Raw genomic sequence first — 26027 nt, 5'->3', positions numbered from 1 at the left:
CCCATTTCCTTAAATTCCCACCTTTTTGCAGTTTCTTCAGTTTTAATCTGCAGTTCATAACCAATAGATTGTGGTCAGAGTCCATATCTGTCCCTGGAAATGTCTTACAATTTAAAACCTGGTTCCTAAATCTATGTCTTACCATTAATAATCTATCTGATACCTTCTAGTATCTCCAGGTTTTTTCCATGTATACAACCTCCTTTTATGATTCTTGAACCAAGTGTTAGCTATGATTAAATTATGCTCTGTGGAAAATCTACCAGGCAGCTTCCTCTTTCATTTCTTCCCCCCAATCCATATTCACCTACTATGTTTCCTTCTCTCCTTTTCCTACTATCGAATTGCAGTCATCAATGACTATTAAATTTTCGTCTCCCTTCATTACCTGAACAATGTCTTTTATCTCATCATACATATCATCAATTTCTTCATCATCTGTAGAGCTAGTTGGCATATAGACGTGTACTACTGTAGTAGGCGTGGGCTTTGTGTCTATCTTGGCCACAATAATGCGTTCACCATGCTGTTTGTAGTAGGTTACCCGCACTTCAATTTTTTTATTCATTATTGAACTTACTCCAGGATTTCCTCTATTTGATTTTTTATTTATAACTCTGCGTTCACCTGACCAAAAGTCTTGTTCCTCCTGCCACCGACCATCACTAATTCCCACTAAATCTAACTTTAACCTATCCATTTCCCTTATCAAAATACATGTCGCTAAATTAACATACTAAGCAGGCAAGGTGGTACTACTTGACAGAGTATATATATATATATATATATATATATATAATTTTAGCGACATATATTTTGATGTATAATATAATTTAGATGTGGAAACCTTTAATTTCTGGTTCATTGTACATTGCAGCAACTGTGGGACTGAAAATTGCTCCTTGACAAGTGGGAAGAACAGACAACAAGATGAGTTATATATACAGGGTGGTCCATTGATTGTGACCGGGCCAAATATCTCACGAAATAAGCGTCAAACGAAAAAACTACAAAAAACGAAACTTGTCTAACTTCAAGGGGGAAACCAGATGACGCTGTGGTTGGCCCACTAGATGGCGCTGCCATAGGTCAAACGGATATCAAATGCGTTTTTTAAAAATAGGATCCCCCATTTTTTATTACATATTCGTGTAGTACGTAAAGAAATATGAATGTTTTAGTTGGACCACTTTTTTCACTTTGTGATAGATGGCGCTGTAATAGTCACAAACACATGGCTCACAATTTTAGACAAACAGTTGGTAACAGGTAGGTTTTTTAAATTAAAATGCAGGATGTAGATACGTTTGAACATTTTATTTCGGTTGTTCCAATGTGATCCATGTACCTTTGTGAACTTATCATTTCTGAGAACGCATGCTGTTACAGCGTGATTACCTGTAAATGCCACATTAATGCAATAAATGCTCAAAATGATGTCCGTCAACCTCAATGCATTCGGCCATACGTGTAACGACATTCCTCTCAACGGCGAGTAGTTCGCCTTCCGTAATGTTCGCACGTGCATTGACAATGCGCTGACGCATGTTGTCAGGCGTTGTCGGTGGATCACGATAGCAAATATCCTTCAACTTTCCCCACAGAAAGATATCCGGAGACGTCAGATCCGGTGAACGTGCGGGCGGTGGTATGGTGCTTCGACGACCAATCCACTTGTCATGAAATAGGCTAATTAATACCGCTTCAACCGCACGCCAGCCAGCTATGTGCCGGACATCCATCACGTTGGAAGTACATCGCCATTCTGTAATGCAGTGAAACATCTTGTTGTAACATCGGTAGAACTTTACATAGGAAATTAGCATACATTGTACCATTTAAGGCCGGCCGAAGTGGCCGAGCGGTTAAAGGCGCTACAGTCTGGAACCGCATGACCGCTACGGTCGCAGGTTCGAATCCTGCCTCGGGCTTGGATGTGTGTGATGTCCTTAGGTTAGTTAGGTTTAAGTAGTTCTAAGTTCTAGGGGACTTATGACCACAGCAGTTGAGTCCCATAGTGCTCAGAGCCATTTGAACCATTTAGATTGCCATCGATAAAATGGGGGCCAATTGTCCTTCCTCCCATAATGCCGCACCGTAGATTAACTCGTCAACGTCGCTGATGTTCCACTTGTCGCAGCCATCGTGGATTTTCTGTTGCTCAATAATGCATACTATGCCGTTTTACGTTTCCGCTGTTGGTAAATGACGCTTCGTCGCTAAATAGAACGCATGCAAAAAATCTGTTTTCGCCCCGTAATTTCTTTTGTGCCCAGTGGCAGAACTCTGCACGACGTTCTAAGTCGACGTCATGCAATTCCTGGTGCATAGAAATATGGTACGGGTGCAATCGATGTTGATGTAGCATTCTCAACACCGACGTTTTTGAGATTCCCGATTCTCTCGCAATTTGTCTGCTACTGATGTGCAGATTAGCCGCGATAGCAGCTAAAACACCTACTTGGGCATCATCAGTTGTTGCAGGTCGAACACTTTCTGTTTCCTTAAATAACGTAACTATCCGGCGAACGGTCTGGACACTTGGATGATGCCGTCCAAGATACCGAGCAGCATACATTGCACACGCCCGTTGGGCATTTTGATCACAATAGCCACACATCAACAAAATATTGACCTTTTCCGCAAATGGTAAACGGTCCATTTTAACACGGGTAATGTATCACGAAGCAAATACCGTCCGCACTGGTGGAGTGTTACGTGAGACCACGTATTTATACGTTTGTGACTATTACAGCGCCATCTATCACAAAGCGGAAAAAGTGGTCCAACTAAAACATTCATGTCTCTTTACGTACTACATGAATAGGTAATAAAAAATGGGGGTTCCTATGTAAAAAAAAACCGCAGTTGATATCCGTTTGACCTACGGCAGCGCCATCTAGCGGGCCAACCATAGCGCGATCTGGTTTCCCCCTTCAAGCTAGACGAGTTTCATTCTTTGTAGTTTTTTCGTTTGATGCTTATTTCATGAGATATTTGGCCCGGTTGCTATCAATGGACCACCCTGTATATATATCACCACACGTTCAGCTGCTACAATTTCAGATGCGGACAGAATGCACTTGACATTGCCACTGGATGAAAATGATATCATCCATACATAGGGAGCTTTCTCAATGGCTGTTCCATTTTAATGGTTGGTGCAATACTGGGCTGTGAGTGGGAGATGTGAATATGTGTTTCGTTGCGTGTGTGCTTCGAAGGTCTCTGTTTGACCAAGTAGCATGGTTTAAGGTGGAGTTGAAAAATTTGATTGCATGGTAAAATATTGAGATGTGAGCTAGATATGTGTATTGATTTAGAAGCTCTCTGACTGGCCGAGGGGTGTAGCTTAAGGAGGAGTAGAAAAAAAATGGTGCCAAGCTGGGATGCATAGAGACTGGCAGTTTTTTTCAGTAGTTGATAAAATACTGGGCTGTGATTACAGGAGAGGGTATGGGAAGGCAGGGAGAAGGGTAACGGGATGTGAATGTGGGCGTGGCTTAGGAAGTGGATCCTCTTGGGTGCTAGTTGTGCAGTGTGTATCCAGAAAGTACTTTGCTTTCCTACTGAAAGGCGCTAGGCCTTACTATCAACTTCGACGTTTATACAGCAATAGCTTGTGATGTCACCTGACATTAATGTGCATTACTGCAGTTGCTTTACATTTGAATACCCAAAATAAAACACCCTGTTTTAAAGAGCCTTTTATACCTATAATTCAAGATCAACTGTTCTCACTTATGGACAAAGAGAGCAACACCAGTACAATGCCGTTTCTATCAACACAAGATAGGAAGGAATGGATTCAGCTCTAGGCATAACAGTATTTACCATGAAATATCACAATTAAAAATAAATGTTTAAATTTCATATAGAATAATTTTACAGTGACATTATATTTCAGTTATATTACCAAAATCACAATAATGTGAAATGTTGAAAACATTGAAGTATACTGTTGGGCTTTGACTGTCTTTTACATAAAAATTAGTCCCTTTATGACCAGGTGCAGGTCGTATTACAACATCAGTGCTGAAACGTGAATGAAGTTTTTTTGCACATTTAATATTTAGCAAGTATATTGTTACAGTTAATAATTTTTCTTGTTTGTGTCCTGCGGCGGTACTGCTGTATGCTTGTTCCACGCCTCTTGATGAGGACGAGCTGCAGGAGATCGAGCGTTAGTGCTGATACTGTAGTCCACACAATTCTATTTGATTCTTGGTTCCTGGTGGAAGCTGGCATAGTCATATTGATCAAGCTAATCTATGGTACAAATAGATAGCTTCAGTACAAAATCACACCGTGCAAAAAAATCAATCGGTCTTCAGGAGACACTTCGATAGTATCTAGTAACACCACCTCTGATCTAACCAATTACCTCTCTTCGGCAAGGAAGAGAATCCAAAGCTTTTTGACGTATGATACATCCGTTGGAAGTGACATATTGATTTGATCCAGTAGAAATACGAGACTGCAGGAATGTTGGTTGTTACAATCACTCTCCCAGATATTTTCTAGGGGATTAAGATCAGATGATTTAGTAGGCCAGTCGAGATTAGAGATAATGACGTGGTACCTGTATGTTCATCAAAACAGGAATATATGGGTGCAGCGATGTGAACTCGGCTGTTCCCTTCTTACAAGAAGAGAGTGTCCACAGCATATTCATCACGAAAATGTAGAGGCAGGGGCAACATTTGATCGCCAAGAAAATTGAAATAAACGTCCTGGTTCATGTTCATAGTAATCTGAGTAAGTTGTCCCAAGTGTTGATACGAAAGAAACAGCCAAAACGTCAGAGAACCATGTCTGACCTAGACAACAACGTCCACACATTGTGAAGTAAACACTGGATTGGGCTGTCGGTGCATTAGATGCCTTCCGTTACATGAAAAGATGCAAAACCGTGATTCGTTGGATCATGTACACGTGTCCAGTCAGATAATGTCTGGTCTGTGTTGTGTGACACCTTGAAGACGTACGTGCCGCTGTGAGAAAACGCCATTTCGAGATACCTGACTCCAGATGTCCCTTGCACACAGTCCACTTCGCAATGATCGCTCAGAAACTGTTTTAAATGAACCTGCGTTCACTGAAAACTGTAATTCCTGTTGGCTTTGAAACCCGTTACCATTGACAAGGCGTTACTCTTTATTCCTGGAGCCTGTCGGTTACTATATTTGTGCAACCACAGTTCTTACACCGCCTTCGACGGCTGCGAGTGATACATCCCTCCTACGAGACACCTTGGACACTCCACACTGATACACAAGCAAATCTGTCAACTTTGTTCCCAGTTTGGTCATAGCATGTCCAAACACGATAGCCCCTTTTTGTTATTTCGTCATGTCTCCCTACAACCGACTGGAACATGCACACCACTTCACTACCAAGAATTACGTCACCTTTGGGCAGTCCCACGACTGTATGGTACAAGTTCCACACAGCCTACAGCGCTCAAAAGCGACCAGCGTGCTGTTTTAAGTGACTGAGTAATTTTTTGTCTGTAAACTTACTGAACGCACATGGACACAGTCTGGACAATTCGATATCTTTGTGGACAGGTCAACATCATGCTGGCCAACATGGTGCTCACCAACTCGGACGAGCACTTCTCGCGGCCCTCCGAGTTCATTCCCGAGCGGTGGCTCAAGGACGACGACTCTGCCCAGACGGCGCACCCATTCGCCTTCATGCCGTTCGGCTTTGGCCCCAGGATGTGCATCGGTCGCAGGTTCGCCGAGCTCGAGATCTACACCTTATTGGCCAGGGTAAGTAGTCTGTGCTCGACCTTGAAGAGCCTGGCGTCGCTTCTACCTTCGACTGGTCAAGTAGGTCCCTTTCCTTCACTTGGCCCACGCTGCTACTAACTCCTGCCCTCTTCCATGTCTAGGTGTCGAGAACACCTATGGGCATTCTGTCCTTTTCTTCGAGATCTTTTGATATGCGCTTGGACTCAAGTACATCCACCAAACTGCATCCTTTTTAAGTTACCTTTCCTATATGTAACCATAAATAACACCCACTTCCACATTTTCCAACTAACTACAGACGTAGTCTAACGATATGTCCATTGACAAATGCTTTGTGTTCTCTGACATTTCTAAAACTTCCCTTCTTTGTATGCTCACGAGACTGTTTTCCTCTCTGTTGACGGCCACTGCGGCCGAGCGGTTCTAGGCACTTCAGTCCGGAACCGCGGTGCTGCTACGGTCGCAGGCTCGAATGCTACCTCGGGCATGGAAGTGTGTGATGTCCTTAGGTTAGTTACGTTTAAGTAGTTCTAAGTCTAAGAGACTAATGGTTTCAGATGCTAAGTCCCATAATGCTTAGAGCCATTTGAACCATCCTCTCTGTTCACGCCACCTTTCACTCGTCCCAACAATTCCTCCAACACCATTGCAACAGTTGTAGCTTGTGGTGTAACCAGTGGTACCTCTCCATCAGTCCTGAAATTCCGCTGCGGTCATTCAGTTATGCTTCTAGGGCCTCGCACTAAGTGATATACAGGGTGAATCCATGAGTGTGGCTTCGCAACGCTGTAAATGCCGGTAATATGCAATCAATAAAATGTGCTACATAAAACACAGAGAAATTCAACAACCTTCGGAGAAAGTACATACACTTTCATCTGTTTGCCATTGCTGTGGGAACGGCTCAGCATAATGCTGCTGTGCCCCTCTTCCATTGCATTCGGTAAAACTATATACGAGTTTGAACAGTTCTCGGGTATCCGACCGGGTAGCGTCGTAATTTCTCCACAATATTTCGGCAGACGTACACGCTCCCATCGTCAAGTGGTTCCTGACGAAAGCTGTGCTGTTCCTCTCGGCACCCTATATATACTAGCCGTTACCCCCTCCACCGTTCCTCTCCTGGTGTCTTTTGTGCGGCCGGCGCGGCGGCTACCGGAGGTGGTGGAGGAAGCGGCACCCGGGTCTGAACTGGGGTCTGCAGTTACCCTGCTGCCGCCGTCGGGGGCGGTCCTCGATCTCTGGGACCGCATCTTTCTCTCCAGGCTGAGTGCAGGGTTCCAAGCCTGATTAAGTTGAAGGCCGCTGTCTTTATTAATTAGATCGTCCTGTAGTCGGATTTCGTTGGCCTCTTTAGTAACGCAGACCCAGAAGTAGGAGGACTGACACAGTATTTTTGTTTTTTCATTGTCCATAGTATGGCCAGTCTTTATACAATGGTCAGCCGCGGCTGATTTAGTGGCTTGGCGTAATTCATCGAAATTTGCACTGGTGTGCAGATATTTTCACAAATTCACAGATAAACAGGGGGTTATAAATCTAATAAAGTGTAATTACTTTGCAACGAGCCACTGGATATCACCAGTTCCTGCTGAACAGCTTCCAAATTTTTCTCAGTGGATATCGGTACAGCTCAATAGATGTGCCGGATGCATGTTCTGAATAGTTTCTCACATGCCATTTGTTAATTTACAGTATAGGATACTTCTAATCTGGCGTATATGCCCGCAGCTCCTGCCCATCGAGTTGCGCTAAGTATCCATTACAAAAGTTAGTTCTGCATTGGTATGTATTGGTTGTTTAATTTCGCTGTACGTGTTGTTTACAACGAGGATTAACCATGTGACATTGAAGGCAAGTCTATTTCTTCATAATTTCGGAGTCTGGTTTGTTGAATCAGAGATTTATTGTTGAAGATTGGATTTTAGCAGTGTAAACTTTGAATCTCCTTCTTTCTTTTTCCTTGGATATCGGTTCCATGGGATCCAACCGGCTGTCTATTACGGTCATAAAGTAGGACACAAAGGAATTTGTGTCTTTACTCATAGTGGCTGCTGGATCAAAATGTCCGAAAGAACAGACGCCTTATATAGTACTTAGTATGGCTTCTCTACGCGATCCGAATTATTCTTTATCATGCGTTTCTCTGTGCTTCAAGGGTTCGTCTTGTTAACAGCGTCAAGATTCTATATTATGTACTTTCGTAGAAGGGAAAGAACACTAATTTATCATTTTTAAAGTAAGTATCGTTTTGAAATTTCGTCGCTGCAGCGCCGCCGTCGGCGTCTGGCGCATGTACCGCTCACGGCTGTCAAGCCACAGACGCCTTTACAGAGCCTTTCGGTGTGTTTGCGTATGTCTGTGAGTATTTGAAGTGTTTCCTCTGATTGAGAATCCAACTTAATGTGAAATACGCGCTGTGATTCGGTTTCCTAGAGCTATAGGCGTGAAAGAGGCTGAAATCCACCTTCACTTCAGTGGAGGAATCATTGTGAGCAATGGAATGATAAGTAAATAGGTGAGATCTTTTAAAGACGGCCTTACGAATGTGCATGATGAAGAACAAAGTAGGCGGCCTTCAGTCATTACTTACTGCAGAAAGTTGATGAAAATGTGAGAGAGGTTATGATTATGATTACGACGTTTTATGAAGTTTTTCCTTAAACGTCAAGAAGTGTACTTTGTGCAATTGTTAAAAAACGTTTAAGTTATCGGAAGTTATGCTCATGTTGGATACCGAATAAGCTGACTGAGGGCCACAAGAGCAAATGTTTAGCAAGTTCTTTGACTTTCTTACAATGATACGATTAGGAAGATGACGAGTTTTTAAGCCAAATTGTCACATGTGAGAAAAGAGGGGTGGTTTACATTACGCCTGAAGCACAGCAGTAATACATCGAATGGCAGCATTCAACTTCACCCAAGAGGGTCAAGTTCAAGCAAACAATTTCAGCCTGGAAAATCATGTGTACTGATTTTTTGGTACAGGAATTACTTGCGGATCTTTTGCCTTGTTGTGACGCCATAAATTCTACAACTAATGTGAGATCTTAAAAATCGTCATGTAAAAAGATAAATATGTGTGGCTATGAACTTTTCGTTTGAGAGAGAAAATAAGTGAAAAATATGCAGTAGAAGCCCCCCATGAACCATGGACCTTGCCGTTGGTGGGGAGGCTTGCGTGCCTCAGCGATACAGACGGCCGTATCGTACGTGCAACCACAACGGAGGGGTATCTGTTGACAGGCCTGACAAACGTGTGGTTCCTGAAGAGGGGCAGCAGCCTTTTCAGTAGTTGCAGGGGCAACAGTCTGGATAATTGACTGATCTGGCCTTGTAACAATAACCAAAGCGGCCTTGCTGTGCTGGTACTGCGAACGGCTGAAAGCAAGGGGAAACTACAGCCGTAATTTTTCCCGAGGGCATGCAGCTTTACTGTATGGTTAAATGATGATGGCGTCCTCTTGGATAAAATATTCCAGAGGTAAAATAGTCCCCCATTCGGATATCCGGGCGGGGACTACTCAAGAGGACGTTGTTATCAGGAGAAAGAAAGCTGCCGTTCTACGGATCTGAGCGTGGAATGTCAGATCCCTTAATCGAGCAGGTAGGTTAGAAAATTTAAAAAGGGAAATGGATAGGTTAAAGTTAGATATAGTGGGAATTAGTGAAGTTCGGTGGCAGGAGGAACAAGACTTTTGGTCAGGTGAATACATGGTTATAAATACAAAATCAAATAGAGGTAGTGCAGGAGTAGGTTCAATAATGAATAAAAAAATAGAAGTGCGGGTAAGCTACTACAAACAGCATAGTGAACGCATTATTGTGGTCAAGATAGACACGAAGCCCACGCCTACTACAGTAGTACAAGTTTATATGCCAACTAGCTCTGCAGATGATGAAGAAATTGAAGAAATGTATGATGAGATAAAAGAAATTATTCAGGTAGTGAAGGGAGATGAAAATTTAATAGTCATGGCTGACTTGAATTCGAGAGTAGGAAAAGGGAGAGAAGGAAACATAGTAGGTGAATATGGATTGGGGGGAAGAAATGAAAGAGGAAGCCGTCTGGTGGAATTTTGCACAGAACATAACTTAATCATAGCTAACACTTGGTTCAAGAATCATAAAAGAAGGTTGTATACATGGAAGAATCCCGGAGATACTAAAAGGTATCAGATAGATTATATAATGGTAAGACAGAGATTTGAGAACCAGGTTTTAAATTGTAAGACATTTCCAGGGGCAGATGTGGACCCTGACCACAATCTATTGGTTATGAACTGCAGATTAAAATTGAAGAAACTGCAAAAAGGTGGGAATTTAAGTAGATGGGACCTGGATAAACTGACTAAACCAGAGGTTGTACAGAGTTTCACGGAGAGCATAAGGGAACAATTGACAGCAGTGGGGGAAAGAAGTACAGTAGAAGAAGAATGGGTAGCTCTGAGGGATGAAGTAGTGAAGGTAGCAGAGGATCAAGTAGGTAAAAAGACGAGGCTAGTAGAAATCCTTGGGTAACTGAAGATATATTGAATTTAATTGATGAAAGGAGAAAATATAAAAATGCAGTAAATGAAGCAGGCAAAAAGGAATATAAACGTCTCAAAAATGAGATCGACAGGCAGTGCAAAATGGCTAAGCAGGGATGGCTAGAGGAAAAATGTAAGGATGTAGAGGCTTATCTCACTAGAGGTAAGATAGATACTGCCTACAAGAAAATTAAAGAGACCTTTGGAGAAAAGAGAACCACTTGTATGAATATCAAGAGCTCAGATGGAAACCCACTTCTAAGCAAAGAAGGGAAAGCAGAAAGATGGAAGAAGTATATAGAGGATCTATACAAGGGCGATGTACTTGAGGACAATATTATGGAAAAGGAAGAGAATGTAGATGAAGATGAAATGAGAGATACGATACTGCGAGAAGAGTTTGACAGAGCACTGAAAGACCTGAGCCGAAACAAGGCCCCGGGAGTAGACAACATTCCATTAAAACTACTGACAGCCTTGGGAGAGCCAGACCTAACAAAACTCTACCATCTGGTGAGCAAGATGTATGCTACAGGCAAAATATCCTCAGACTTCAAGAAGAATATAATAATTCCTATCCCAAAGAAAGCAGGTGTTGACAGATGTGAAAATTACCGAAGTATCAGTTTAATAAGTAACAGCTGCAAAATACTAACACGAATTATTTACAGACGAATGGAAAAAACTGGTAGAAGCCGACATCGGGGATGATCAGTTTCGATTCCGTAGAAATATTGGAACACGTGAGGCAATACTGACATTACGACTTATCTTAGAAGAAAGATTAAGGAAAGGCAAACCTACGTTTCTAGCATTTGTAGACTTAGAGAAGGCTTTTGACAATGTTGATTGGAATACTCTCTTTCAAATTCTGAAGGTGGCAGGGGTAAAATACAGAGAGCGAAAGGCTATTTACAATTTGTACAGAAACCAGATGGCAGTTATAAGAGTCGAGGGGTATGAAAGGGAAGCAGTGGTTGGGAAGGGAGTGAGACAGGGTTGTAGCCTATCCCCGATGTTATTCAATCTGTATATTGAGCAAGCAATAAAGGAAACAAAAGAAAAGTTCGGAGTAGGTATTAAAATCCATGGAGAAGACATAAAAACTTTTAGGTTCGACGATGACATTGTAATTCTGTCAGAGACAGCAAAGGACTTGGAAGGGCAGTTGAATGGAATGGACAGTGTCTTGAAAGGAGGATATAAGATGAACATCAACAAAGGCAAAACAAGGATAATGGAATGTAGTCGAATTAAATCGGATGATGCTGAGGGAATTAGATTAGGAAATGAGACACTTAAAGTAGTAAAGGGGTTTTGCTATTTGGGGAGCAAAATAACTGATGATGGTCGAAGTGGAGAAGATATAAAATGTAGAGTGGTAATGGCAAGGAATACGTTTCTGAAGAAGAGAAATTTGTTAACATCGAGTATAGATTTAAGTGTCAGGAAGTCATTTCTGAAAGTATTTGTATGGAGTGTAGCCATGTATGCAAGTGAAACATGGACGATAAATAGTTTGGACAAGAAGAGAATAGAAGCTTTCGAAATGTGGTGCTTCAGAAGAATGCTGAATATTAGATGGGTAGATCACATAACTAATGAGGAGGTATTGAATAGAATTGGGGAGAAGAGGAATTTGTGGCACAACTTGACGAGAAGTAGGGACCGGTTGGTAGGACATGTTCTGAGGCTTCAAGGGATCACAAATTTAGCATTGGAGGGCAGCGTGGAGGCTAAAAATCGTAGAGGGAGACCAAGAGATGAATACACTAAGCAGATGCAGAAGGACGTGGGTTGCAGTAGGTACTGGGAGATGAAGAAACTTGCACAGGACAGGGTAGCATGGAGAACTGCATCAAACCAGTCTCAGGATTGAAGACCCCAACAACAACAAGCAGAAGAAGTTGGTGACATGTTCCAAGAAAATGACTGAACAACATAATTTTGTCCTTGAAAGTTCCAATACAACATATGGGTGCAATTTAACAAGTGAGCTTAACAGATAAACGAAACAACAGTGACTATACAAAGAAAATATTTTTAATAGGGTAAGTCAAACAACAGTACATGAAATAAATAATGGGGAAAGTGTGTGAAAGGGGTAATTTATAAAGTGGTTTCGATGGGGTTATTAGCAGTATCTGCAGTAGGGCGAGTAAGGGAATGGCATCTAACCATTCAGTGCTAACTGCAGACAAGTTAGTAATTTGCATTATTTCAAAGTAGTCATCTTCCTTCCTTTGTGAATACTATGTAAGACATCATGTTGCACCTTGTAACTGTGGCCTTCTTAAAGCAGATTGTCTGCAAAAATAGAATCTCCTTTTCTAAGTCTCCAAACTTTTTGGTTTTCCTCTGGTGGGTAGTTTCTGTCCCGTCAGAGTAGCCTTTATAGAGTTTGCCACAATTAGAAGAGATTTTGTATTTACTACTCTTTTCCAAAGCTGAATTAAGTTTTTGTCATTGGACAAAAAGTGTCCGATAGTGCTGTGCAAACAAGACGGTGTTTTATAATTCGTGGATTTAAGCTTTCTGGCTACATTCAAAGAGAGTTTTTCTAAATATGGAAACGTGCACCATTTATTAAGGTCTTGAGATGGTGGGCCCAGTACAGATAAGGAAGAGGGCAGACATGTTTTTTTTTTTTGTGCATTATGGAGTCCAGAAAGGCAGGAGTGTAGATATTGTTTGATTGTATTTACTTCAGTTTGGAAGTTGTCATCCCTCTTGAGGGTGGAAATTAGACGTTGTATCATTGAATGAGAGACATCATATTTCTGGGTCACTGGATGTTGAGAATGTCAGTGGTCATAGGCTTTCTATAAGTTTTGAAAGTATGGATATGCTCATTGATACCTGTGGTTAGGTCTACATAATTTCTGGTGTTATCCCCCCCCCCCCCCCCCCTCTTCAAACTGCATTGTGAATTGATAGTTTCGTCCTTAGAATTTAGCTGTTTGAGGAATATTTGGAGTTGTCTGGTTTCACAGTCATAACAATGGGTGGAGCCCAAATTTGACTGATTAACTGAAATTTAATCTGCATTTAAAGTGTACAAACAGGCAGAGAAAAGAAAATTAAGCCTAGAATTGACAGAAAAGTTTGCACTAATGTTCAGTATGGGATCAAGCATAAATTAAAAAGAAAAGCTACAAAAGGAAGTTGCTATAGGCTCGAGACGAGAGAGAGAGAGAGAGAGAGAAATACCAGAAATGGGAAGCAAAGTGGAGCGTGATGCCGTGTTATCTAGCCTGTAGACCGTGTTATACAAAGGCGATTGGCGGTTGTGTCTCGATAGTGTGACTCATGTACTTCATTTATGTCTCACAAATGGTAAGCGTCACACTCGATTTTGAAAGGTTCTCGTAACTATAACGCTGTAAGTCCTTAGGGCCAAACGTTCGGCAACATGGCATCCACCATGAAATGTTCTGTTGTGGACAATGATCTCGAGGACGCTAAGTGTTGACTGCTCCAGGACACCAATAAAAGTGAGGCTGAGTGAAACTGCTGGGACCTATTTAGAAACTCGATCAGGCTGTTCCTGCAAAAAGCTATGTCAGTCTTACAAGCGAGTTCTGAGGTAACTCTCCAGACCCTTTAGGTTGCCATTACCTGGTTGGTCCTAACCGCCAACTATCTCCCAGGTTTATTCCTTCGCTCCTGGAATCCTTCAAATCGGAAACCCCCTATAACGATGCCCGCCAACTTGGAAACCACCAATAATTTACAAGTAGAAAGACGTTGTAACATAATCAATTTCATCCAGACTTACTCCTGCACAGAGAGACTGGTGACATGTAATGACATGTAATTTCTATCACATTTTCATATCGGCGATACGGAGGAAACTGAGAGGCTACGTTTTTTATTTTGAATTTCTAGGTTAATTCTGTAACGAAATAAATGAAGTATCACAAGAATTTGAGAATCAAGACGGTGATTAAAGCTGTGTAAATTTGCTGGAGAGTATACAGGGTATCTCTCCTGAGAGTGTCAGGCCCATTTTCTCTGGTGTTTCAGCAGAGATTTCCAGTTTAGATTTTGCATTGTGTAGCTGGAGCTGACCTAAACAATTAATGCTCATCAAATATTTCATGTGACGCCCAGTGTCAATAGAAAGCCTTGGTTCATTTCCAGTTACAAACAAAATTATTTTTAAAGCCGAATTTTACATGCCCATTCGTTAGAATGTTTTCACATTAGTCTAGTGTGGTATTCGTTTTATTGATAGATATAAACAGGGACATTAAAACTCGATCAATAACCAGTACTGCTGCTGGGACAGCACTGCCATTCGTTAGCACTGATGTGTTTATGAACTCATCTTTACACTGAATTCCTGACGCACTGATGTATAACCAGAGTGCTGTGTGTGGTTTTGTAACCATCCACCATGCAGGTACGAAAACATTCTGTAGATTTCTGGTAGGGATGCATATCTGACAAGTTTGAAACGCTCCAGCAAGTAAAAGCCTAGTGGATATATGACAGTAGAAGTTGGAGACCAGAAATAGGTCCACTCCATTCTATCTAGCTATCATGGAATCGGTTATTTAGAGATTTAGGGACCTTTACACTGGAATGAGGATGAACTCCAAGAAAATTTCAAATAAGAAATAGTATCATTTGGTATGTTGGTACATTCACTCTTATGTGTTCCCCTTTATTACTGTGCTATGAAGAGTTGTAGAAAATGGGCTCTTTTATTGGAATAAAGCATTTCTGGACGTAGGTGCACGTAACATATTTTAATTTTCTGTTGTATCAGAAACGTGTTCTAGATGCTTGGTCGTAGTCATTCAGAATTAAAAATTGTGTAAAACGATGGTTCATTGAAAGTGATGACTGATCAGGGTTGTTGTTGCTTAACACAAGTGTTAATTTGATTGACTCCTGCCTGGATTGTGTGACACTTATAGTTGTACATGCATTGTCTGCTTTTGTCTACATTTGTCTGTATTTGTCCGCTTCTTTATGCCTGCTTGTTTGCGCTTTCAACTGTGTGAGTTTAACTTTGTTCACAAATGATGTATCTTAAATGGTGCGTACACAGCTGTTGTATGTTCTTTTAATTTATTATGTTAGTGTTTTTGACAGATCAGAAGACATGCAACAGTGATGTTAATTAATGACTTAGGCTTTAAAAAGAATGTTGTCAAAATACACGAATAAAGTAGTTCAGTTACCTTTAATTTTTATCCTTAATCCTTCATCTGCTCAGATTTTTCTTTCTTCTCTGCTCATGTTGAATTTCGTTTCCGTATACTTGGATATTTTGTCTTCGAAGTATTCTTAATTCTTCATTTTATGAGTGTTTTGTCATGTCTTCCATTTTTTGCTGATTATTCCAATGTCTTCAAAGGCATTCACACAGTTTCCTAGGCCAGTTGCGCATCCCTTTTAATTTTTTAATCTAGTGTATGATTTTTCTTGTCAGTCTTCTACAAATCATCTTTTAATAGTGTCCATACAACATTAGTCTACATTTTACAATTTCTTCTATAACTTTTTGCTACATATTTTCATATGTATGTCTTAGTTCTTGATTTAAATGTTTATACTGTTGTTCTATTTCCTAACGTCTTCCTCACAATCGTTCTGTCCTTTTTCTTGATTTCTTCATTTTGTTTTACTGATACTAAAATTATAGTCTCTGAGGGATGTTTGCATTGTGGCCAAATTGCTGTCTTACAATGATGAATTGTGATTATAGGGAATTATTTTATACTCTTAATGAAGTACTAGGTACATCTTCATAATCTTACTCTGATAACTTTCTCACCCCTATTAATGATTTGGATTTCTCCAAAATACCTAATTTTTCTGTTCTCCTTATATTTTCGTACTTTGTGGTTAATTATCGTGGTGTAGTCTTGTTTGTCGTCGCCCCTGGTTTGTCAAAGAAGACTTGTAACCCGTTTATTTTGCCGTTTGTTCAAGTATCCCTAATTGTTTCCCTGCTACCTCTACACTTCCTGCTGGAACTCTTAAACACGTACGCTAAACAGTCAAACCTGACAGTGACCTTTTTCCACCAATTTGTAATGAACTTTTGACGTACCGTTCTGCTAATTTTTCCCTTCACTTTCCGATAATTTTTTTTTTCACATATAGAGATGAATAAGACTCGATTACATAGATGCTGGGCGCGAAAACTGTGCACCAATTAAAAGTTTAATACTCGGTGTTATGAGGTCATCAGGAATTGCAAGGTTTAGGGGGTGGTGGGCGGGTGATCACAGGCGATGTTACAATTTTTTTGCTCGCATCTGTTTCCAGGTTGTGCGCCGCTTCAAGCTGGAATTTGATGGCGAGATGCGCTGGAGAACGACGGTGCTGCATGTGCCAGTGACACCGCTCACCCTTAAGGTCACTGAAAGGGAGCAGTAGTTGTGACGCCACACCCACACCCAGCTGTTGCTGTGCTGCTGAACCACACACCTGTACTGACTGCCATTAACGCTGTGCAACAGTATTCACTGTATGCGTTTCTCAGTGTTTATATGCGATTTCTCATAGCTTTATGTCAGCCCCAAAGTCGGGAAATGAAACTGATCTTACTTTTATTTTAATGAATATAACCATATTTACACCTTATATTTTGACAAATATAAGGTTGTATACTTTTATATTTCTTATTTGTGAAAAGAAAGAAGAGCAACAATTAGTGGTATTAACAGAAGTGATGTTGACTGTTATACTATGTCACAATATGTTATTGTGAATGTTGATTACTGTATGATAATCAAAATATATCTTTTGGTTACATATGAAATAACTATAATGTCCAGTGTTTTACAAATTCAAAATATTTGAAGAATGCCATTATGTATAAGTAAAAAGCTGCTTCTGAGACATATTTTTAATGTTAAGAGTAGAAAATCATCTTCAGCCGATCTTTGTATATGCACAAAACCTACAAGGCAACGTTATCTGGAATATTGTGCAAATAAATTCTCATGTTTCAGAAAATAATTTCAACTGATATCATTATAGTAAACGTTTGCAGAAGAGGAAACTTTTGGGTCAAACACATAAAAAAACTTTTGTGAACATGGAAAATAATCATATCTGTTATATGCTTGAGTCACAGAATCATCAATTGCAGACAACATGACATAACAAATCTGTCAAATATGTTCTTACAATTACCAAAGTCGCAGTGAAACTGACAGATGGATTGGTTGATGTCTGCTTACATAAGCAGTTTAGTGAATATCTATAATGTAAAAGTTCATTCAAGCAGTTACATGTTATGGTTGTGTACAGGGTTCTGATCACATAACTACATTTGTAAAGCTCAACTGAAGATGACTTTGTGATCGAAATTAGTCCCAACAATAAAGAATACTAGTAATGACCCAGAATTACCTGGTATATTTGTGTCAATCTTACATTATATATGGGAAGGTATGGAATCTTCCTATGTTGTTTGCGACAGCGCTGCTTGTTGTTTACACAAGAAAGTCAACTCACATTGTATGAATTTTACCACACAACACACCCCTGTCCTGGAGTGTCGAGTAATGTCTTTTGACAAGAAACACTGTAATAAAAACTAGCCACACTAAACGGTCATCAGTATGCACAATGTTTTCGTTCCAAGTCTAACTAACATACCAAATAAGCGAAAATCACTGCATGATAACTCTATATATTGCCATTTTTATGTACAGCTGTACGCCACAAAGTCCTTATTTATTTGTAATTTTCCTCATAAATCATGGAACCAAACACATTCTGTACTAAGTCATTCACATGTACAGCACAATCACTCACTGGCAGCCAGTTCAACGTTTTTATCCTGATCTGATATCAAAAATACACACAAATTTGAACAGCTAGAAAGCTTTCACAATGCTTTGCAAATATTAAAATCGGACTGTAAGTTCCTGATTACAATTGTGTCGCATGCCACCCTCTCACCCTCATTACTGAAGATGCTAGAGATGTTTTTCCTCAACAGCATGTGCTTACTGATAGTGTCATATACATACGGAGATTGTTTGAAATTTCGTTAGACACTACGGAACTATGCCGGAATGAACAGATCATATAGTACCCTAGGTGTAGCGCGCCCGGCTAGCCGTGCGGTCTAATGCACTGCTTCCCGAGCGGGAAGGCGTGCCGGGGACCGGCACGAATCTGCCTGGCGCATTAGTGTCGAGGTCCGGTGAGCCGGCCAGGCTGTGGATGGTTTTTAAGGCGGTTTTCTATCTACCTCGGCGAATGCGGGCTGGTTCCCCTTACTCCGCCTCAGTCCACCGTAATCACTCTACCACGCAAGCATTGGAGTTTCACTTGTCTGGAATGAGACATTCGGGGGGGCGGGGGGGGGGGGGGGGGGGGTCCACCAGCTGCAGAACCGCACAATAACCCTGGGTTCGGTGTGGTGTGGCGGTCGGGTGAGTGGACTGCTGTAGCCTGTTGTGGGGTTGTGTACCACTGAGGGCTACGGCGAGGACGAAGCCTCTCTGTCGTTTCTAGGTCCCCAGTTCAATACATACAAACATACCATAGATATAACCATGTATAAAACGAAAGTATTAGGAAACTCCTTCTACCAACGTTGCTCTCGGTCTCTGGAACAAGCTACCTTACGATCTGCAAAAAATTAAATACTCTACTACTATGAAGAACAAGTTGCAGTTCTTTCTTTTGTGAACCTCATAGTTTTTACCTCAAAATACAGGGTGTGTCGAAAAGAATCTTTCGGTTTTTTAAAAAATCATAACTTTTATGTTATTTGAGATATGTGTGTGAACAATGAACTGTTGGAAAGAGCAAACTCTCGAGTTTTACATGGTTTCCGCTAGGCAGCAGCAGTGTGCACCCATTTCAGTTCTAGCGAAAATGGTGTCGGGACAGCAGAAAGCGTTTTGTGTTCTCGTTTTGCACAGTCCGCGCTATTAATAACTGTTCAGCGTGACTTCCTTACTACGTATGGTGTGAACCCTTCTACAGCACAGAGCATTAGACAATGACGTGAGCAATTCCGAGAAACAGGTTGTTTGTGTAAAGGCAAATCGCCGGGCCATCCTCGAGTGTCTGGCATAGACATCGAATGTATCCGCAATAGTTTCACAAAGATGCTGTGCACCTCAAGGGGTCCATATTGAACACCTATGAAAAGGTATGGAAAAAAAACAACTTTTTGAGTTTTCTGTTCATCAAAAAGTAAAATTCGTCGTATGTGTTTATTAGTTTCAGACATATAGACGTGCCAAATCGGACGATTCTTTTTGATACGCCCTGTGTATCATGTATGGTTGTTTTTTTTCCCTACAATAGTAAATGAAATGCTTCCACATCATTCTAGTTTCGCTTCTTTCTTTCCATCTCTGTTAGTCGCGCCGTCATTTCTCTCCTATCTTCATCAATTGGCGTTATACTGCGCTTCTCTCTTCCTTCCTCTCAAAACCCTTTGAAATGCGGATTGCCACTTGATTGCCTTTGGGATCGAAAACTGGGTAAACAGACCTTGAACACCATTTGGACACAAATAAATTTCAAATTAACTTTATTACAATCACCTAGTTCTATGGAACGCAAAAATTAACAGCGTAATAAAGAAATTTCAGCTGAAGTTCAGATGTATAAATTTAAACTCTGACGCCACAGGTTAATCGGTAGGCACACAAGAATGTGAATAGTTACAATGCTTCGCAAATATTAACTTCGGATTTTAAATTCTTGGCTACGATTGTGCCGCATGTCACACCCACATACTCATCACTAAGGATGCTACGGTTATCTCAGACACCATCTCATTTTAAAACACCGACGTAAAAAAACTTTGAAATGCGTAAAATAACAACAGTTCAAATTAACACTATACACACTATGATTGATCACAAGAGCCTTTCGTTCAAAACCAAATTGAACTATGATTGGTTGCAATCAACCCCAAGAAAACTCTTTCACAACGCACAAGTGTTCAAACGGCGAGCACAATAGACATCTTAACCAATCACCAATCACTTCAGAAAGCAAATTAAATGTGCACAAAGATTAATAGCAACTGCGACAAAATTGGGGGATCGCACATGCGCTCAAACAAAAATTAGAACATTCGCTTCAAATTACTCAACAAGTTTGGCACACATAAAATACATAATTATGACTGATTTCAAACCTCAGCGTTTCTAATGAACATAGATGCACTAGCACCTGAAACAGAGACCTCGGCCTGAAGTCCTTTAAATCAAGACCCTAGAGATAAAAGTTAAATAATAAATGCACAAGTGCTCAAGCAACGATTATAACAAATGCTTTGAATTGAATAAGGATCAAATTCTTTAACAAGGTGAACTAAACCCAAAGAACTTGCACGGCAAGGTAGTAAACAAGAAACTGGATGCGCCCACCCGCTTCCTCGTATTAAGAGTACGTGGAGCACACAGAACCTAAAGTTACCAAGGCAAAGATGACAAAGCAGAGGATAACAGCTCCTGTCAACAAACACAGGAAGGAGCAAAATTTATTCACCCTATTCACAACTTACCTACATTAAATTGTCCATATAGACGAAGCTAAAGAGAAGAGTGCATTACAGAATTTGTTTATGAACCACAAAATTTAAAAAGGGAGCTCTTAAACAATATATGAATTACAGAAACCAGAAGTAGACTCTAAGGCAGGCTGAGCTGCACCGCATTCGAATTTAGCAGTCCAAAACATGCTTGTCCAGCTCCGGGAAATCAAATTTATACCAGTCAGTAACACGAGGAGCAGATTATGCAGCACTGTTGATTAAAGCCACTGAAGAGGTAAAAGAATTGATCGCATAGCAAACTTCCTTGCACCAAGATCACGAAGAACGGAAGTTAACAACCAGGAAAGTACCAAAGCGTGCTCACCGTAATAAGCCGGTAGAAAGCACGGGTTGACGTCGATATAAGAATCACTTTGAACTGTGGTAGAATTCCTTCGCTGCTGAAGTACGCGTCATGTAGCTTCCTAAGGCCCAAGTTCCAGCTGTTCTGGACATCTCCTCCATTAGGCGCTGGCAGCCACTAATATTCATTCTGTTTCGGAGCGGCTAACAGGGAGTTAGCTGTACAGCGAGAAGTTCGCTCCTGCATGCTGCACGCGACAACAAAGTTATTCATTTAGCTGTCAGTTTTTTTTCTTTTTTCTTTCCTTTTTTGTGTAGCAGTATAGCTTTCAATGTGTTTGTGTGAATGTTTCAGTGCGAGTAAAGAAAGGTGCTTCACAAGCAGACGAGGGGGATTATTTACCACATTTATGACTTTTTCAAACTTGAATTTGAAAGCAGATCTCCTGATGTTGACATCTGAAGACACAGGAACGGACTGCGGAAGCATGTGATGTCGCCAAGAGAACTGTAAAGAGAATTGCAAGGGACAGTGTCAGAGCTGTAGGAACCGTAGAAAAAGGCGGTTTCGTGTCGCCTGGAAAGCATCGAAATCGCAAGAAACCCATAACACAAATGGATGGTTTTAACCACATTGTTTTCAAGTGCTCCATATGAATGGTGAATGACCAACGTCACAAAAACTTGTTACAGTTACGCACGAGAAAACTGGCTCCAAAGGTAAGCACTTCGTCAGTGTAAGGAATTTTAAAAAACATTGGTTCCGGATATGTTAGAAGAAAGTTTTCAGTTCAAAGAAGCGAAACAGATGCAGCACGAACTACATCTCACATAAAGATTCACGATACAAGAGAAAGAGGTAGTTCAACAGCGTAAAACCTTGATGAAATATTGGTCAATCAGAATCATTCCAGGAAGACCTACTGGAAAATGAGGGATGGTCCTGGCGGTTTTAAAGTTATCATAGGAATAGGTTCTTGGGTAATTATTCTGCATGCTGTCCCTTCTTCTGATTTTCTTCCTATGAGTAAACTCGTATTTAGCTGTAAGAAAAAGAGCAGTGACTACAATTTGGAAATGAACGCCGTCAGCTTCGTGACGTGTTCACAATTGTTGTCATACGTTTGCTTCGAAGTTTTTCAAAAATGGCTCTGAGCACTATGCGACTTAACTTCTGAGGTTATCAGTCGCCTAGAACTTAGAACTAATTAAACCTAACTAACCTAAGGACATCACACACATCCATGCCCGAGGCAGGATTCGAACCTGCGACCGTTGCAGTCACACGGTTCCGAACTGAAGCGCCTAGAACCGCACGGCCACCGCGGCCGGCGAAGTTTTTCATTGCCAGTTATTGTTAAAGAGAAAACATGAAGTACTAACCCCAGAAAAATGGGTGTATTTCCCCGGCTTAAAAACAAAAATATTTCACACAGAAAAAACTATGATTTTGATAAACAAGACCGTTGCAACTTTTAGAATTCATTATTGGAGAACGCGACAGGTTTCCCAAATTAAATCTGCATCTCAAGGTGCTTCGAGTTGAAATATTAAGGTTCTATTTAAACCGGATAAAGCCGTTCTCAGCATTTATATCCAGGTATTTAAAACTTCTGAAACACGAATGTGCGAGCATTTATGATGAAACTAATGAATCAATGGGACAGATGGTAACGCTTATGTCTAACAACCATTTTTATATTTCAGTTGTTTTCTGTAAGTACACATCACAAATTATGTTCCAGATCCTTTCGATTACGTATTTTAACGACAGTATTGTTATTAAGTCCTGGACTGTGCAAATATTTCTTTTTCATGTGTCATGTGTTGTGTTTAGGTAGAGGGAGAGAGAGAGAGAGGGAGAGAGAGAGAGAGAGAGAGAGAGAGAGAGAGGGAGTGCACGCATCCGGGTGAGAAAGAGAGAGAGAGAAACAGAAACAGAGAGAATGAATGTTGAAGCAATTACCAGTGAACTGCGAGTACTAACTACTCCTACTTCTCAGATGAGAAAGCTACTGGTAACAGTTAGGGTAGTCACTTGTTACTACTTTCCCTTGTGGCACTTGCTTCACCTGCCCTCCATTTGAAATGAACCTAGTTAAAATGTATGCACTATACTTACTATTTGTTAGTTATTTGATTGCTGAATTCCTTAACTTTGAACTGGCAGAAATTGGGAGGCTTCAGGCTCTTAACGCTTTATGTGTGACCACTCTAATAATTAATAATAATAATTACACTCTGTACAGCGGTATAGTATGGCTTAGACAGGGTGTCCCAGGAGGAATGACCAATTTTCAGAGATATGATAGAAACGCCATTCGAAGCATGAAAGTCTAGTAAACGTGGGCTATGAAGTGCGTACCTTAAGAGTTGTGAGCACTATTTTTTTCATCTTCGATACTGTGAAACAAATCTCTTCTAATGCAAGCTCCTTGCTTTCCATGTTTTTGGGAGGATACAGTATGGACCAAAACATGAAAAAATTATTTAGTACACATGGGACACAATGTACAATTTAAGCACTATCGGTATTTGGTCAGTGGGAGAGAGGTGTTTCACCCTAGCAAAGATGAACCAGTGCTCATAGCTCGTAAGGTATGCTCTTTACAGCCGGTGTTTACTTGAATTTTTTTCTTGTTTTGCTCAAAATGTGGAAAGGAAAGAGCCTGCAATAGAAGAAATGTATTTCACAGTATCAAAGATGAGGAGGTGCCACTAGCTGTTAAGGTATGTATTTTACAGCCTGTGTTTACTAGACTTCTTTGCTTCAGGTAATTGTTCGTATCATATCCCTGAATATTGGCCATTACTCCTGGGGTACCCTGCATATTGCTGTCGTGCTGTCAATTAGTTTATCTGTTTCGCAGTCAGCAATGAAGCAATTTCTGGCCTCTTGCAGAAATTATCTACAACTTGGAGAAGACATTTTCATGAGATATTTAGCATTTGTTACATATATGTCTCACTTCACCATGACCAGTATACACTACAAAGCATGAAGTGTGTGTGTAGTGGGAGGACTAAGTGAGAAATCTGTCATCTCCAAAATGCCGGCCGGTGTGACCGAGCGGTTCTAGGCGCTTCAGTCTGGAACCGCGCGACCGCTGCGGTCGCAATTTCGAATCCTGCCTCGGGCATGGATGTGTGTGATGTCCTTAGGTTAGTTAGGTTTACGTAGTTGTAAGTTCTACGGAACTGATGACCTCAGATGTTAAGTCCCATAGTGCTCAGAGCCATTTGAACCATTTTTTTGATCTCCATGATGCTAGTAGCTGAGAAAAAATAATTATTGTTACAATGTTACAAAATTGTGACAGTAGTAAAGAACTTTTAAAAATAATTTAGTTTTATGACTGAAACACAATCAAACTCTTTTCTTTTGACCCTTCAGAAAATTTCATTTTGCCCCTCATGGAGTAATTACCCCCAGGTTCGGAACCACTACTGCAGAATGTTCGACTTATTCGATGGAGCCCCAACCTCTTCTCTTCTTGCTCCGCTTCATCACTATCAAAAAGAAGTCCTTGCTGTCTTCGACCCGCCACACATCAATGACTTACCAAGTTATTAGAACCAGTATTTCGAACGCCACTATCTTGAGAAATTCTGGAAAGGAAAATGAAATGCCACGTTTAGCAACATTCGCAGTAGATCTCCATGTGCCGACTAAAGCGCGTAAGAAGAAAACGGAAGTTGAAACATATCACTTTTGTAATGCTGATCTCGGTAACTGCAATCTATAGACTAAGGAAATATCTAAAATTTTGAGAGTACGGCTGATCAGTTTATTTCATGCCTTTTAATAATTTTCCTTGTTTTCTTAAATTCTTATTCTGGTCTAATTTTTACTATGCTTCAAATACTTCTTATATTGTTACGGGAGAAATTTATTTCTTCTTGTAAGATCCTAAATATAATAGTCCTAACATAATGGAAGATGGTGGTTATAATCATCATTTGGCCTGTCAGATTCCAGTTTTTCGTGATTTTCGAAAATGGTTTAAAGCTAATACCTGGTTGGTTCCTTTGAAATGGGCACAACCGTCTTCCTATACTATCGTTCCTCAGTTGGAGCCTGTGCTCTGTCTCTAATGACGTAATTGTAGACGGGACGTTAAACTACAGTGTTTTTCTTTCTTGAATAATACGTAGGTTTTATTAACATTGTGGTTAGAATTCTACAGTTCAGTTGGTAATGTGATTTAACCCTCTAATGATCCATGTCACTTGATACATTTTTGCAGTGTATTCTGATTCTATTTGTAGCCCGTTGTGTAGAAGCATTTCATCTGTTTACACTTATTAGTTTTTTTAGGACAACAATTTTCAAAGTAGTCGCTTACATCTACGATGCAGAAAGCGTTACACTTTTCATTAATGCTAAGAGGGTTGTGTATACCTTTCAAACATGTATTTTGTAAATACAACTTCCTTTTTGATTTATTGATCTTGTGCTTTAATTCTGAGTATTTACATAGTTGCTTTTCAATCTGGATATGTGATAAAATATTAACAGTGGAAGTGCTCTTGTTGTAAATTCTGTGATGGATAGTCAGATCATATGAAATGGAAAGGGACTTACCGTTTATTACCTAGCATTCATTTGTAGCTTTCAAACTGGGGCCTGAATTCTATTCCGTTTACACTGTAGTCTAGTATAACTGACTTCAGCTTTATGTCATGATTTTCTATCTAAAATAGCAAGGCAGTTAGGAAATAAAGCTTCCTACATACTCTTTAGGCGTTGTACAAAATATTTGCAGTATTTATTCTGAGTTCATACCGAGAACATCTGAGGGTTACAAAGATTAAAATTACACATTTACCTGGCATCAATCCCTTGAGCTTTCTCCATGTTGAAACTATAATAATCAATAGCCTATTGGTGCT

The 26027-nt window shown here is 40.5% G+C and overlaps 1 protein-coding gene across 3 annotated transcripts in view; it reads left to right on the top strand.

Annotated features, from left to right (window-relative positions):
• Positions 1-17664, top strand: part of LOC126481147 (probable cytochrome P450 301a1, mitochondrial) — a 517008-nt gene extending 499344 nt beyond the window's left edge. For all 3 annotated transcript variants that reach the window (XM_050104709.1, XM_050104710.1, XM_050104708.1), the window contains 2 exons: positions 5571-5777; positions 16577-17664. In XM_050104709.1, coding sequence (XP_049960666.1) covers positions 5571-5777; positions 16577-16687 — 318 coding nt within the window. In that variant the 3' untranslated portion in view covers positions 16688-17664. The remainder of the gene's footprint in view (positions 1-5570; positions 5778-16576) is intronic.
• The last annotated feature ends 8363 nt before the right edge of the window (positions 17665-26027 follow it).

This window comes from Schistocerca serialis, chromosome 5, assembly GCF_023864345.2.
Source record: "Schistocerca serialis cubense isolate TAMUIC-IGC-003099 chromosome 5, iqSchSeri2.2, whole genome shotgun sequence".
In the NCBI taxonomy this organism is placed as follows: domain Eukaryota; kingdom Metazoa; phylum Arthropoda; class Insecta; order Orthoptera; family Acrididae; genus Schistocerca; species Schistocerca serialis.
This window is presented reverse-complemented; position numbering and strand designations above follow the sequence as displayed.